This window comes from Acyrthosiphon pisum, chromosome A2 (genome assembly GCF_005508785.2).
Source record: "Acyrthosiphon pisum isolate AL4f chromosome A2, pea_aphid_22Mar2018_4r6ur, whole genome shotgun sequence".
Classification (NCBI taxonomy): Eukaryota; Metazoa; Arthropoda; class Insecta; order Hemiptera; family Aphididae; genus Acyrthosiphon; species Acyrthosiphon pisum.
In genome coordinates this window covers 1,103,007-1,118,118 of record NC_042495.1, presented here as the reverse complement: position 1 = coordinate 1,118,118, position 15,112 = coordinate 1,103,007, and the positions used below count along the sequence as shown (strand labels likewise).

The 15,112-nt window shown below is 28.3% G+C and overlaps 3 protein-coding genes across 6 annotated transcripts in view; 2 read left to right on the top strand and 1 right to left on the bottom strand.

Moving 5' to 3' along the window:
• Mrps10 (mitochondrial ribosomal protein S10) overlaps nt 1–2,103 on the top strand; it is a 2,309-nt gene extending 206 nt beyond the window's left edge. Inside the window, 4 exon segments of the mRNA NM_001162259.1 lie at nt 1–102; nt 246–376; nt 1,660–1,861; nt 1,933–2,103. Coding sequence (NP_001155731.1) covers nt 1–102; nt 246–376; nt 1,660–1,861; nt 1,933–1,992 — 495 coding nt within the window. The 3' untranslated portion in view covers nt 1,993–2,103.
• Nucleotides 2,104–6,537: 4,434 nt separating this feature from the next.
• Nucleotides 6,538–12,480, bottom strand: LOC100162889 (protein phosphatase 1 regulatory subunit 37). Its single transcript, XM_001943715.4, has 9 exons — nt 11,679–12,480; nt 11,343–11,587; nt 10,226–10,345; nt 10,012–10,162; nt 9,681–9,810; nt 9,449–9,584; nt 9,126–9,314; nt 8,214–8,339; nt 6,538–8,110 (listed from the first exon to the last, which is right to left on the bottom strand). The coding sequence occupies exons 1-9, from the start codon at nt 11,866–11,868 to the stop codon at nt 7,211–7,213; spliced, it is 2,187 nt and encodes a 728-aa protein (XP_001943750.1). The 5' UTR covers nt 11,869–12,480; the 3' UTR covers nt 6,538–7,210.
• Nucleotides 12,481–12,719: 239 nt separating this feature from the next.
• Nucleotides 12,720–15,112, top strand: part of LOC100169066 — a 43,702-nt gene continuing 41,309 nt past the window's right edge. For 2 of the 4 annotated variants that reach the window (XM_001943171.5, XM_008187999.3), the window contains exons 1-2: nt 12,720–12,995; nt 13,147–13,413. In XM_001943171.5, coding sequence (XP_001943206.2) covers nt 13,257–13,413 — 157 coding nt within the window. In that variant the 5' untranslated portion in view covers nt 12,720–12,995; nt 13,147–13,256. The remainder of the gene's footprint in view (nt 12,996–13,146; nt 13,414–15,112) is intronic. The other 2 variants (XM_008188000.3, XM_008188002.3) reach the window with 2 other exon arrangements.

Sequence of the window (15,112 nt, the reverse complement as noted above, 5' to 3'; positions counted from 1 at the left end):
CCTCCTTATTTTAATTTATCGACAAGATCGTTCTGCGCCAAACCACTAAGATCCGAGGAGAGTAATATCCACCAAAATGATTTGGCGTCTGTTACTCCTCAGGTAATAAATATTGTAATAATAGATCAGCGATTAATAGTTGTCATTGATTAGAGATCACTCATCACTGTCGCTGTTGTTGATTTCATAATATCATGCATACCTAGATGCAAACTGAACTTTGTTTCATGTATTTACAACTTTAGAATGAAGAACTGGATAAATTATACAAGACCATAGAATTTGAATGTCGTAGCAACGATCGTGCAGTATTAAGGAGTTACACTCAATTTGCAACAATGGCTGCAAATGAACTAGGGATTCAAATCGGTAAATGGTATGTCATTATTTTTGTAAATAAAAGTTAATGTTATATAACATAATCACAGCATAAATTACAGATATTTTTATAGTATAATATTGAAAAAGAGTTAGTGCCCTCTTGTTTTATGCTAAATAAATAAATATATATATTGTAATAATTGAAAAGAAATGTATTCTTACAAGGTATTTAAAATGTAAATCATACAAAAATGTAGGTTATTATGTGACTTGCCCTACATGAGGAAACAATTTAAAATAAATACTTTCAGACTTCACTATAAAATATAATATTTACCTTTCAACAAAATAATCTTATAAATAACCAAATAATTGTATAAAAAAAAAGAATGGAAAATTTAAACAAATATTTTTTCTATTACGTAGCGTATTGAGAGGATGTCGCACCCGTATGTATTGTCTCCGTCTTACAAATGTACAACATAGCAAAAACTTTTATCTTTCTGTGTTTGTGGTAGTGGCTCCAAAATGTCTGAACATATAGGCTGGAAAATTATCTATGCAACAGCATGCCCATATTTTAGATAACATAAAAACAATAAAAGTTATTTGCATCTAAAGATTTTGTTTTTTTTTGTTTTTTTCATTTGCTTATTCAAAATGATTGGATAGTGCTATTAAAAAAAAGTGCACGCTGTTCACAGATAAATTCCTTCTTTATGTCTTGTGAAAATTTGGTAGTTCTACAACAAATATAATGCGAGAAAAGTTGTCCCGCGCAAAACAGTTTTTGCTATGTTGTACATTTGTAAGATGGAGACAACTCATGCGGGTGTGACATCCTCTTAAGTTGAATAAATAATGTAGATTATTATGACTATTGATACATTTATTTTTTTTCTGTACATATACATTTCTATAGTATAAGTTTATAAAATATTGTAGGTTTTAATTATTAATGTGAAGGTAATGACTTTGCTTGGTTTTTTTTTTTTTTTTTGAACTTGAGCTCAGCAACAATGGCAATTAGCTATTGTATGGATTATGGACTATGGTTGGTAGGGTTGGTACGATAATATTGTTATGGTTGTTAAGGTAGCTAAGCAACATGTGAATGTATGGCAAGGTATTTGCTACTATGAACCTAGGTGGTTATCCATCCGGGAACTGGTAGTAGTAGATGTTACTTACTCTTAGTCATATTGCGTGACTTATAGCAGCCAACGTACCGCGCCAAGCTACAGTTTGGTTTTTTTTAATCATGTTTTATTCTATTATTTAATTGAAAATTAAAACACTATTAAGAATTTTTGTGATCATGTACAATTTTATTTTTAGCTGGTCCCCACGTAAAGCTCACCACGAACGATACACATTATTACGTTCTATTCACGTCCATAAAAGGTGTAGAGTACAGTATGAAGTAAGAACGTGGTTTAGATTCATTCATTTCCATAAGCTTACTGGTTCTACTGCAGAAACCTTTTTGGAGTATGTTCAAAGAAATTTACCGGAAGGGGTTGCACTTAAAGTCACCAAAGTGAGTAATTTTTATCTTAACGAATCTAAACTAATCTAAACTAATCATAAATATTAAAAAAATTGTTGCAGGTACTTTTAGAAAATATTCCTGAAAGTGTTTCATCGCATATGACTTCGGAAATAGCTTAAATGATATATTGTAATATATTACTCTTAGTTTTTTATGGTGAAAAAAATTTTTTTTTATGTAACACAATTTCTATATAGTAAAAACTGTAAATTAAATTTGACTGATTTGAATTTGATTCTTATTGTTAATAGGTGTTCAACTGTGAACACTGTTCATATAGCAGTGAAATATATCAAATATTATTACTTAATATGAGTATATATCACCTGATCTTAGTGTACATGTTAAGTTCCTCATATAGAGATTGAATTCACAACTTATGTCAAAAACAGGAAATTATACTTTCACAGTTTTTGGTCAAATTTTTTTTTTTATTAAAGAGATCACCAAATCCACAAGAATTGGTCCGTCATACAAACCAACTACATTCAGTACCAGCAGCTGCAGTATTCAGCAAAGTTGATTTTGTATTGTTGGCTCATATCAGAGTGAATTGAATTGACATAGAAACCAGAAACTTTTAGTTTGAATTTCGATTTATATACATAAACATTTTCAAAAAACCGATCTCCTTAACAATTCACAATAAAAAAGGTGATTCACATTGCAAAAAAAATAAGTTAGTTTATGATAAAATATTATCATTCTTTGGTTATGCTAAAAATTTTCAAAAATCAGAAATTTAATTATCGATTTGATTTGGAAAAATTAAGGTTGAGGTTGAGGAACTATACTTAATGAATCACGTGCTTTTAAGCGTGCTCCCCAAATATTTATGCTAAATCAGACATATTATTTAAATTCTGATTTTTGTACCTTAAGGATGATCCTGTGACAATACAAACTTCTGTTCTTCAATTAAGACCCCCCCCCCCTTTTTTCACTTTTAATTATTCATTAGATATTTGTTTGAGAATTTTAATAACTATATCACAATTCGATTGAATAGTTTTTGAATTATATAACTTTGTGTATAATATTATGTCTATGGTTAAGGGGCCAGCGCGCGATCTGTTTTTTGCTCAAAAATATGCCTTACAGGAAAAAACTCTCACACATCGTAGATTGGTCCGATTTCGAAATTTTTTTTGTTAAATAGAGGAAGACATATTGCAGGGCGCATTGGACTTGGATTTTCAAAATTAGTTTTCGAAATCTTATATTACAAGTTTGAATTTAGTCCATTTTTACAACTTTATAGTTTTTGTATTATTATTTGTTTTTAGCAACGTCATCAAAAATCGAAGTCCAATGCGCCCTGTAAAAAATATTTTTCTATCTAACAAAAAAAAATTACAGAAATCGGACCAATCTACGAGGTGTGAGTTTTTCCTGTAAAGTGTGTTTTGGTCAATATAATACACCCATCAACCCCCCCCCCCCCTAAATAGGTATTGGGTAGTAGATTAGTGGAAAAGTCTTATAATTGAGGTGGCAACTAAAACATAAAATTTAATTTTCAAATTTAATAGAATTGCGGAAAATTTGAAAAGTCGCGACCAGGTTTCTTAAGGGGTAAGTAGATTTGGAGGCTTTGATGATATGAAAATGTTAGTAATTACTATTGATCCATCAATATAAATAATTTGTATAAATGATCAAGTATTTTACATCTAATATTACATATAGCTTATACTTTTGTAAAAACATATTAAAGGATCATTACCCTTAGTACTTAAGTACTCAGTAACTCAGATACTAGTTATTAGAACTTTAATATAGATACATCAACATTTTCAAGAAAATTATTCTAAATAATTTGCAGTACAAAAAGGTTTTCATTGGAATAATACATGTTTGTATCGCCACAGGACACTCATTAAGTAGTACCTACAAAAAATATGGTCCTTAAGTAAACTTAAAAATTCTAAAAATCAGAATTTGAATAAATGTAATATTAAGAGAACATTTTTTTTTGTTATTTAAAACGAATGACTAGAAATATATAATATAAATTAAAATAGCATTTTCTATACAAGGAACAATTTTAAATATGTTTTTACTATCTTTGAGTTATTTATAGACATTTGGAATTTTCAATATTACTAAGACTCCGCTGTCCGTCCTTCTGTCACCAGGCTGTATCTCACGAACCATGAAAGTTAGAAAGTTGAATTTTTCACAGATTATGTATTTCTGTTGCCGCTATAACAACAAATACTAAAAATTCTAGAATATATAATATAAGCAGTGTTGCCGACACCTTTATAGCTAATGATAGTGGAAAATATGCTTCTAAAGAATGCTGTAATATGCACTTAAAATTGAATCAAAAAATGTTATTTAAAATTATGTAAAAAATAAGTATTAGTTAATTAAGTAATTAAAAAGGTTATAAATGTATAAAAAAAAGTATTTTGTCATCTTCATTAAGTTCTTCGCCATTTAACATTCTTTGTCTTCAATCTATAAAATATTAGCCCTGATCGGCTTCCGTTGAACACTTGAACTCATAATATTAACAACAAATTTATTTATATTAATATAATAATAATAATATATATGTACAATATACACTGCATAAGAGTATGTCATCTTATTTTTAGCAATAAAGATTAAAGACTGGTCGCAATATTATCGATATGTGGCCGTTAACGTGAAAATACAAAGAAAAACAAATATATGTGCTATAAATAATAATATGCACTATAAAACAACAAATATGCATTTCATAGGTAAAAACATTGAAATATGCAAAATAGAATTTGTGTTATTTTAATAAGAATGATCTAAATCAGAGACAATTCTCATCAGATTTCAAAAAGCTTATTTCAATACGTATTTGCATTTGCATATAAATCCAGTCCCTACTTAAATTTTTTTTTAAAAGACTAAGATAGTCACATATTGCAGAAGTGGCTGTAAAATTGTGTCCGACTTCATTTTTCCATAACCACTACCGCTGCTATGTGTAGGTTAGGTTAGGGACCTTTATTCTACAAAATTTTTTTATGCAAATCTGAAATATAAATTACGATAAACTAGGATATTTATGTCAAATCACGGTTTTAATTTTAAGATTCTGAGTGGAGCGATGAATGTATGATTTGACAGTGATGTTTTTTTTTATTTTTGTCTTTCATCATATTTGGGGTCAGTGAAAAGTAAAAAATCCCAATAGTTTTAAAAACCTTCGCTATTAAGAGCAATAGACGTACTAACACAAACAATAAAACAACCAGAGCAGTGAGTAACAGTCTACATTTTTTTTTTATTATTATTTTCCAATATTACATAGTGTTGTATTATACACAGACTTGAAAACATATTCTGATAAATGGTTTTAATTTTGACATACGTGATTTCACAATACAAGTTGTGTACCATAAATAAATATAATATATATTTATAAGGATTTTTTTCTACAGAGTAAATATTTATATATTATAACGATAAGATTTAATCTGTTTAAATATTATAATTGTCCGTTACATTAATTTTAGACAATCCCCATAAAAAAATAAAAATAACAGAAATTAATATGTATGTTTTTATATATTATATGTGTGTGTATAGTGTATGTATACAATAAACTTTAAGTAAATTAATAAATTTGTAATATTTTAAAAACTAAAAAGGACGTAGTTTAACATATTATTATTTTTTTCTTTTGAAATAACAAAAAAATTATATGTAAATAACAACATAAAATTATATATTATATAAACATGTCGCGACAAGAGCGTTAATTTTAAATGCAAAGGTCATAATAATATATAGCAACTTTATTCATTATAAGAACACATGTTTATTCAATATTATAAAACATAATAGAAAAATTAATAAACCACTTAAATTAAGTACGCTAAAGCTACATTCATAATATAATATATGATTTTATAATATATTTTAAACTATAAATAACTCTAATGTTATTATATAGACTAACTACTATTTAATAATTATTTGATAGTAAATTTGGTAACAATATTTTCCAACTAGTTTGGACTTAAACATTATATAAAGTAAAAGAAAATGGCACCTGTAAAGAAATATATGATATTATGAGAGTTAAGTTTTTTAGTGAATAAATTGACTTTTAAGTCTTTCCAAATACTGTTTGGAAAATGTCAGTCTTTGGAATATTTTCGTTTTAATAAAATTTAAGTAACTGAATGAATATAACGAAAAAAAAACAGTATACCTAATATATATTTATTTATTAATAATTTTTATGATCATTAAAAACAATTATCACAAAGAAAAACCCAAGATAAAAATCACAGTCAATAAAAACATCCAAGAATTCGGAAAAAGAAGAAAAATAGAAAATAATATATATAACTGTAACAAAGTTTTTCTGTAAATAAACAAACTAAAAAAAAAACCATTCTTAATGTTATTCTGCATACAAATTCATGCTAATTACTAATTTCCAAATGTCTGAAAACATTTTGTGCTTTATATATCGGATCCAGTCATAGATTATTGCACTTTTGACGATTAGATGTTAAGAAGTATCAACATGATGTACTTTTATTCGATTTAAAATACAAAGAATTGGCAAGTGAACTCAAGAAACTATAAAATTCCAAAAATGTGTGCTTAAATAGTACAGAAAAGATACCTACTAGCCATGTACATAATATAACAATATGATTATCTTTTTGTTCCATTTGTTTAAAACACTGGTTGGTAACTTTTAATATTATATCAATGTCATTATACACATTATAAGTACCTAAAATTAAATTTTAATCATACTGAGACCAGTTCATAAATTTAAAACATCACTGGACAAGAAACCAATTCATAAAAACCAAACTTAGTAATATTTGTTACAGAGAAATTGCATCCACCAGCATAATATTATATTTGAGTTCAATATATTTAGAATGCGAAATTTTAAATTAAAATGTACAAATTCTTACGATATAATTTTAAGTAATGTTTACATTATCAGAAAATAATATTATTCTTAAAACATATCGTTCATGGTTTCAAGTCCGTAGTTGTTTGTACATCAGATAATGTAATTAATCGTTGCGTGAATTCTCGTTACAGTAGTTGTATGTTTGATTAGAGGGTGTGTTTAAACTAAACATATAGCACTAACAACTAAAAACGATTCCATAAATATTTATAAATTGTTCAACAATGATAAAAACAAAATTTGTACTCATGTGCTTGTGAATCACAATGTAGTTTGTAAAAGATACTACTGTAAACGAGATTTGCGTTGAGGGAGAGACCTTACATTATCAATAAACAACTTAAACGCATTTGATCCAATTGAATTATTGTTTAAGTATGGTCACTACCTCTTTAACTTCAAATTTAAAAAGTACGCAAATCGCTTAGACTACGTCTACCTTTATCTGATAATGGCCTGCAGATGGACGTGGTTTTTTTCAAGCTTCCAAATACTGGTGGCCAAGTTGCTTGATCCAGTGTAACTGGTTTCTTTGATTCAGTGTCCGATTCAAAAACAGAATCATTAGATTCAACCGTGTCGATAGAAGCCGATGATTTGTCTGCGCTAGAAAAAGGACTAAATAAACTGAGAAGCTTGTCAACTCCAGACGAGGTGGCTTGATCCAAACTCGTGGTGATGTTTTGCAATGAAGTCAACAAAGGTCGAGAGCCCATAACCCAGGACACTTTCCTAGTTCTTTGATCTTCTTTTTTGGTATCATTTTTATGTTTGCACAAATCCAAACTATCAACTGTGAGTTCCAAATTGGTAGGGCCAAAAGAATCATCAGATAATGACTCGTTACTAGCCGTTGGTGCTTTATCATTCAAATTGTTCAATTTGATCACCTTAAATCGACATTCTTTTTGTTTTTGTTCGGATACTTTTGAAACATGGAAACGATTACGTGTGGATGCTATTGAAGGACTGCACATTGGACTACTAGCGACTGGGCTGTGTATAGGACTCGGAGCAGGACTTCTTAATCTACCGCTACTTCCTCGCAACATAGGCAAGTAATCGTCTGAACCAAGATAATTGGGATTTTTAAGTGAAGTATACTGCATCATTAATGATTCACATGTAAGAGATATCTTTCTAGAATCTACATTTGGTATTTTGATAGCTCTTGTTATATTAGACTCATCTGTAATCTGGTCAAGTAGATTGTCGTCAATTTGTTTAGTACTATGTTTTTTTTCATTTTCTTCACACATTTGTTTGATCTGTTCCGTTAGATTTGTATACTCTTTAGTTGTATCCTAAATTCAATAAATAAATAAATAATTTGAAATAGTTGCTTACACAATTGAGAAAATGCATTAAAATTAATATTATTATAAAATGAAAAAAACAATATCTTACAGCTGCATATTTGTTACGTGGCAGAGGATCTAAATCTAGGCGTGTAATTCTAAAATTTTTTGAAATGGACTCTTTCAAATTTCTCAGCCCTTCAACTTCAATATTATTATCACGTAAATCTAATCTCTGCAAAAGCGAACAATATTACAATACATAAGGAAGTTTAAAATGTGTTAATATATCTAAATACATTAATAATAACTATAACAAGGTTCTAAATACAAAACAAAGACTACTTAAAAAAAAAAAAACTTTTAAGTTATAATAACAATATATTTAATTTGATTATCCTTATACACTATAGGAGCTTAATACTTTACAAAACTAGCAGGTTCATAATATTATTCATGTGATTGATATATAGATAGAGTATACAACTATAATATAAGAAATTGTTTAATGTTTAAGTTAAAATATATAAGAACTTATGGAAAATAAAAAAAAAGTTTAAAAACATTTTTAAATATTATTATTATTATTGTTTTTGCAATTTTTAGGATTGGCATATTCATTCTGGGTTTATGATAAATAAAAATAGTTAGTTTAAAACTTTTACAATTTTTTAGTAATCATTAGGTAATAACAAATTATTTTTTTGTTTCAATAGTAAGTTCAAATGTAATTCTTGAATATGATACATCAAATGACTTTGATTAGTGTACCTACCTATATATTTAAGAAATTAATTTTTATTTGTCTATGTTTGTGTATAATGTCGATCACATGAATAACAAATTATAGTTTATATATTCTATGATTAGCATATTATTAAATACTAAATAATTGTTATGTTTATGAATTTTAATTCTATATAAACATCTAATAAACTATATTTACTTAAAAATAAGATTGATTTTTAAATGAATTAGTAGTTAGTTTAAAGATTGTGAGTAAACACTAACGGATACTTACTTGTAAAGAAGTATTGGCTTCTAGAGCTTCTGCTAAATATTTAACTCCTTTACAAGTTATTTGGGTGCTTTGCAATCCTAAGCGTATCAAATTTTTGTTGTTCTTCAATGGTATTTGAATAGCACTAGCCGTGGTGTCGAGTAAACAATTAAACCCAACATTGAGCATTTCTAATTTAGTTTCTGAACCCTGCAAATTAAATAAATATAATTTATTAGCATATTATTATGCTTAGAAAAAATGCATTTCATTTTTTTTTATAATACTTTCCCTAATAAATAGTTAATAAATGTCTGAGTTTATCTTTATAAATATATAATTACCATTAAGTTTGATAAACATTCTGAACACTCATGATTCAAGTTATTATTCCAGACTATTAAAATTGTCAAAGGTGAATTTTGATTTACAATGCTTTCACAAAGTAATTTAAACCCTTTATTTTGAATGTTATTATTGCTAAAATAAGTAATAATGATTAATTAGGTATTGACATGTACATATATTATAAATTAGTACAAATTGTGTTATTTCTAAATAAGTATAAATTTTTACCTTAAATCCAACAACTGCAATGTGGTATTACATTTAAGTAAAATTGAAAGTTGTTTTGCATCATTTTCATTCAAATAGTTTTCACCCAAGTAAAGTTCTTTAAGTGTGTTATTTAATTTTATTAAAGAAACTGAAACAATGTTTATTAAGATCATTTTGATATTTTTTCCTTTTACTTAATTAATTTTTAAAAAATCCAACATAGATGGTATAATGCCTCAAGGTTTATGTAATTACAAATTATTTGATTGAGTTCCACCATTTTTAAATTAATTAAAATAATTAAATAAATATAATAATATATAATATTGTTGATTATAAAAATAATCACCTAATGATGTTAATGGCCGGTCTGCAAGATTGCAATTTTCAAGTTTTAAGACACATAATTGTGAACCAAATTTTAATGAACGACCCAAAGAAGTCATATTTGATTCATTAAGTATTGTGTTCCTTGCTTCTAATTCTTCTAAACATTTTGACTGAAAATAAATTCAAATTCCAATTAAAAATGCTTTATTTCTATATTTATATTTACCAATCACCTTTTTTAACGTACGAGCACATGCTTGCCATCCTCTAGTGCCAATATCATTGTTAGAAGATATGTTTAAACAAATGGCAGATTCATAAAAGTCTAACATATCAAACAATGCAATTGCCGTCTAAAAATTAAAATATATATTTATAATACATTCTTTATAAATTAAATATTATTGATATCCAACAAATTATGGTGTTCTTAATGAAAAAAATATAATATAGGTATAATATATATAAAAAATGAGACATCTGTCTTCTTAAATAATTATTGAAGTTCTATTATTTATTATAGGTAGGTACTCGATGAGATATAGGTATTTTCAGAAACTTTTTTTATATGGAATAGACAATATTTAAGAAATGCATACTATTGAACGATTTTAAGTTATCAGTTAATCAAAATGTAATTAGTGAAAATTGCATTAGGTATGCTAATTCAATACAATTATATATAAATATTAATTTAACATTTTAACAGATCAATTTATCTTATCAAAACTATATTAATTTAAAATCAGTAAGAACTATTACACAATTCAATATAGGTAGGTATTTATTATTTGTTGATATGGAAGGTGTTAAAATGGTAGACCTTGGGACAAAAAAATGTATAATAAGTTATTAACTAAATTAAAAATAGTTAAAAAAACATGACTAAGTAGCTTAATTTTCATTTAACTAAAACACTTTGAATTAAGTTGTAATTCATACTAAATTGAAAAAATAATTTAATTATTCTGTGTAGCAGGCAAGCAAAGACAGTTCTGTTATTTCTTTTACTACTCGCACTTGTTAGGTATAAGTTGTTTAAATTAATTTGGAAGTTTATACAAAATTAGTATTTAGGTACTTCCCCAGGAAATTCTTAAAATAAAAATTAACAATAAAATGGTACAATGTACTACCTAGGTACTATAATTTTCTAATGAACTCAAAGTACCTAATCAAGTTCATGCAATAAAATTAAATAGTAAACTTATTTTATAAATATGAACTTTCTACTGTTAAGATCAGACTTCTATGTCCTGGCTATATAATTTTATACAGTTCCTACCTACCTATACGGTTTCAAACCAATTTAATTGAAAGGATAATATTAAAACATTCAAGAAGTCTTACGTCATCGTTTAATCCAGTTGCTTCAACGTTTATAGTCTTAAACTGAACTCTTTTAAAAATTTCTTCTAGACTTTCCCAGTCAACGTTAGTCAGTAAAACACCTTTTAGATCAAGACATTCATTCCTCTCCAAATTTGTATTTATAGATTTTATTTGATTGAGGACCGAGTATAATGGATTAGTATTGTGTCTCTCACATGATTGTTTATATTTGGCTGTGAGTAACTCTACAGTTACGTTTTCCACTGAGAACAATAAAAAGTTTAATTATACACTGTGTTCCGGAGGCTAAATTACGTTAGGGATGGAATTTAGGTAATAAAATTAATTATTTACTGGATTCCCAAGGATGCAAAGTTTCAAGAACGCCAGTGACAATTTGACTTTCATCGTCCGGAAAAGATACATTGCGGCTAATGTACGTTTTCTTGGAGTTTGAACGTAAGCAAGAAGGACCGACTGGCACATTTGACAGGGAAAGTATTTCGAAATTGCTAGGTAACGATCTGGATTTCCATTCAGTCATCACTGTGGGCGGTTGCTCAGTCGGTCAGTATTATGGTATTGTGCAGCAGGAGCAGCAGCAGGAGCAATAGCAGCAGTGCATACTTTCGATGGCTCCAATCTGTAGCTGTCGTTTGACCGCGTTTGCGAGGGTCGAAAAGTAAAAGGTTTTTTCGGCGGCGGTCGTCTGCGAGTGAAACGAGCTTCATCTATAACGCATCGTCGTTGTCGTCGCTGGTCAACAGCGGCGGCAGCACTTCACTCGGTGTCGGTCAAAACTCGGCGTAAAGTAACGGCAACGCTCGCGTGACGTATACATGTATACGCGCGTAATATACATGTATAAATTTGTCGCCGAGAAACGGATTGAAACGAACCAACAACGACGAAAAAAAACAATAATAATATGTCAGTCAGTCGTCGAAAATTGCTAATAAAATAATAATACAAACGCGAAAACGTCGGTCGACGATGGTCGAGAAAAAAATATTATTCATAATCGATGGTTAGTGGTTGGTAAAATTGACCCATCGGATAAGATCCACAACCGCGGTAAGCAGTAAGCACTACCAACAGGCTACATCAATTATAAATTTTATAATCACAAGCTGCGCTTGCGTAACTCTGTGTTCGCACACTCCTCTGGTCACGGGCAGTCTGGCGCATCGTTGGAGATTAAAAAAAAAAAACGAAAACGAAAAATTGCATTAATAACATGTTCGAGTGTGGTGGGTGTTAACTGTTAAGTGGTATCGCATGTGTGCGTGTCGACGGAAGACGATAAATGTGTTTTGTATTTATTTTGTATTTACTATTTTTAAAATGCCGAGAAATACTTTAACAAGTCATATCGCTGACGAGAACAATAACAACGCAGCCGGTGGCGCCATCTTTTCGGCCTGGTCCGCAGCTTCTTACCGCCCCCATCACGCACATCGATATGGTGAAACAAAAACACTGGGGAAAATAATATAACAATTCTTCGGCTTTCGCAAAGCAAACCGTCGTTGCAAAGGACTTTATTGACAATCTGTTCATGATCGGTCTACACCGACTGTCGTCCAGTCCTACTGTGTTCTGTCACTCACTCCCTTTGTTTCAGGGCCTCGGATCATAATGGTTGGCCGGCACGTTTTTTAAGAAACTAAGGTACATATTATTATTTTATTACTATAACACGATAAATTAATACACACGATTATACAGTATATGTTTGTATATAATATAATATACATTTTATATATACATAATTTGTATGTTATTACATATATAAATATCTTGTGTTGTTTCGTTTCTAAAGGGATCCCCATACCGAATGTATTGTGGGGGCAATTGTTTTATTGATTGGTATTCGTTCCTTCAAAATGTTCACTGGTGTTTCGATGCTTTGTATTGGAAATTAAGGTGAAAATGTCATCGACAGCTGGGAAGCAAAGTAACAACACTGGACTGGACGATGAGGGTGAAGAAGAGGACGACGAAGTCGGGGACCTGGTGTCTGCCATCAATTACAACACCATTAATTATAACACCATATCATCTATGGCAGTGCTCAAAGAAATACTTGGTAAAAATAATAAATATAATTTGCACATAGATATCATCAGCTGATCATATTACCTACTTGTGGTCTATGTGAAACATGTGTTTTGGTTTTGGTCTATTAGTCTTCAATTCAATTATATTTGTTTAATATAATTTGTATAGCTAATAGACTAATCAGTGATTCTAATATTAAATTAACTTTTATTTTTTAATAATAAAATTATTATTTTTTCTCAATGTATTCTTAATTATATGATATATTATTATCATAAGTTAAAACTTAATATTTACAATAAATTTATAAATTTAGAATTACAAAAAAAAAAATCTTTTACCTACCTTTATTATTTGAATATAATATGATTCTCTAATTTTAATCATTTGGATTTTTACCATCGTAAATTATTTTATTACATTTCAATTTAATATTATAAATATAACTTAATTTATCATATATTTTTGAATAGGTACCTAACTATTTGAAATGGTTAAAATATTTTAATATTAATTATTTTATTAATAAATGCTTCATAGCAATTTAAAGTTGAATATCCAATAATAAAAGTATCATGAAAAGATAATTTTGAATCCAACGTTTTATATTGGAGTTGTTGAGGTTATAGCAAAAATATTCCTTTTTCACTATTCATAATTACTTTAAAGGTACACTAATACCATTTTTATGAGCATAAATTAATACAATTGCCGATTACACTTATATTAGGTACCTATTTAAGATACTTAACTACAGTGGCACAAATGTTTAGGAGGGGCTCAAACCCCAACACATTTTTTTTTAAATTATAATTTATAGGTACATATTTTTAAGAATGGTATACTATTATATTTTGAGGGGGCTAAGCCTCATGTGCCCTCCCCCTATTTTTGCCACTGCCTAACTATCAAGTAAACAAGTTTTAAATATCATGAATTAAAAAAAAAGATTGAAAGTTTAAACCAAACGTTATTAATGATAAAGTAAGGTTTTAATATGAATTATCTGCAGTATATAATTTATAGTTACCTTATTTTATAATAGTCTTAAATTTAATTCTCTATTAACATATATATAAATAATTGACAATGATAATACCTATTATCAAGGCTGGGCAAGTTAACGATTTTTTTTAACTCGTTAAGTTAAGTTATTTTAAAATAATTAAGTTAAGTTAAAAGTTACTCGTATTTTTTTTCGTTAACTCGTTAAGTTAGAAGTTAAATTAAAAAAAAAGTAACTTAACATAGTGTTAAGTTAAAATTTGCTAATTTGCAAAAATAAAAATTCCAGACACATAATATGGTTTGTTAGATAGTTTTTCTGGTATATTTCTACTTTACGGGACACCTTTTTTTTTGCATTTTTTTTTTTTGAAACTTACGTAGTTAAGTACGCTGAAGACGATGGTCAAGTCAGAATTTGGGGTTCAGACTTAGTTTCGAAGTTATGACACTTCAAAGTTAGTATATAATACGTTTAATAACTTATAAATGTTGCGTCTCCAAGCGGGCCCAGTGGTAGTTTACACAGCAAATAGGGGGATATTTTGAATTTTTGATTTTAATGTCCGAGCAAGCGTAGCGAGAAATCAAGAATTATAGGTATTTAAAGGTTATTCTATAAAGTTAAAACTTCAATTTTTGAAATTTGAAGCCAAATTCTGATTTCACCAACATTTTTTTACCCTAAAAATGACTAAGTCCCCCCAAAAAAAAACCCAAAA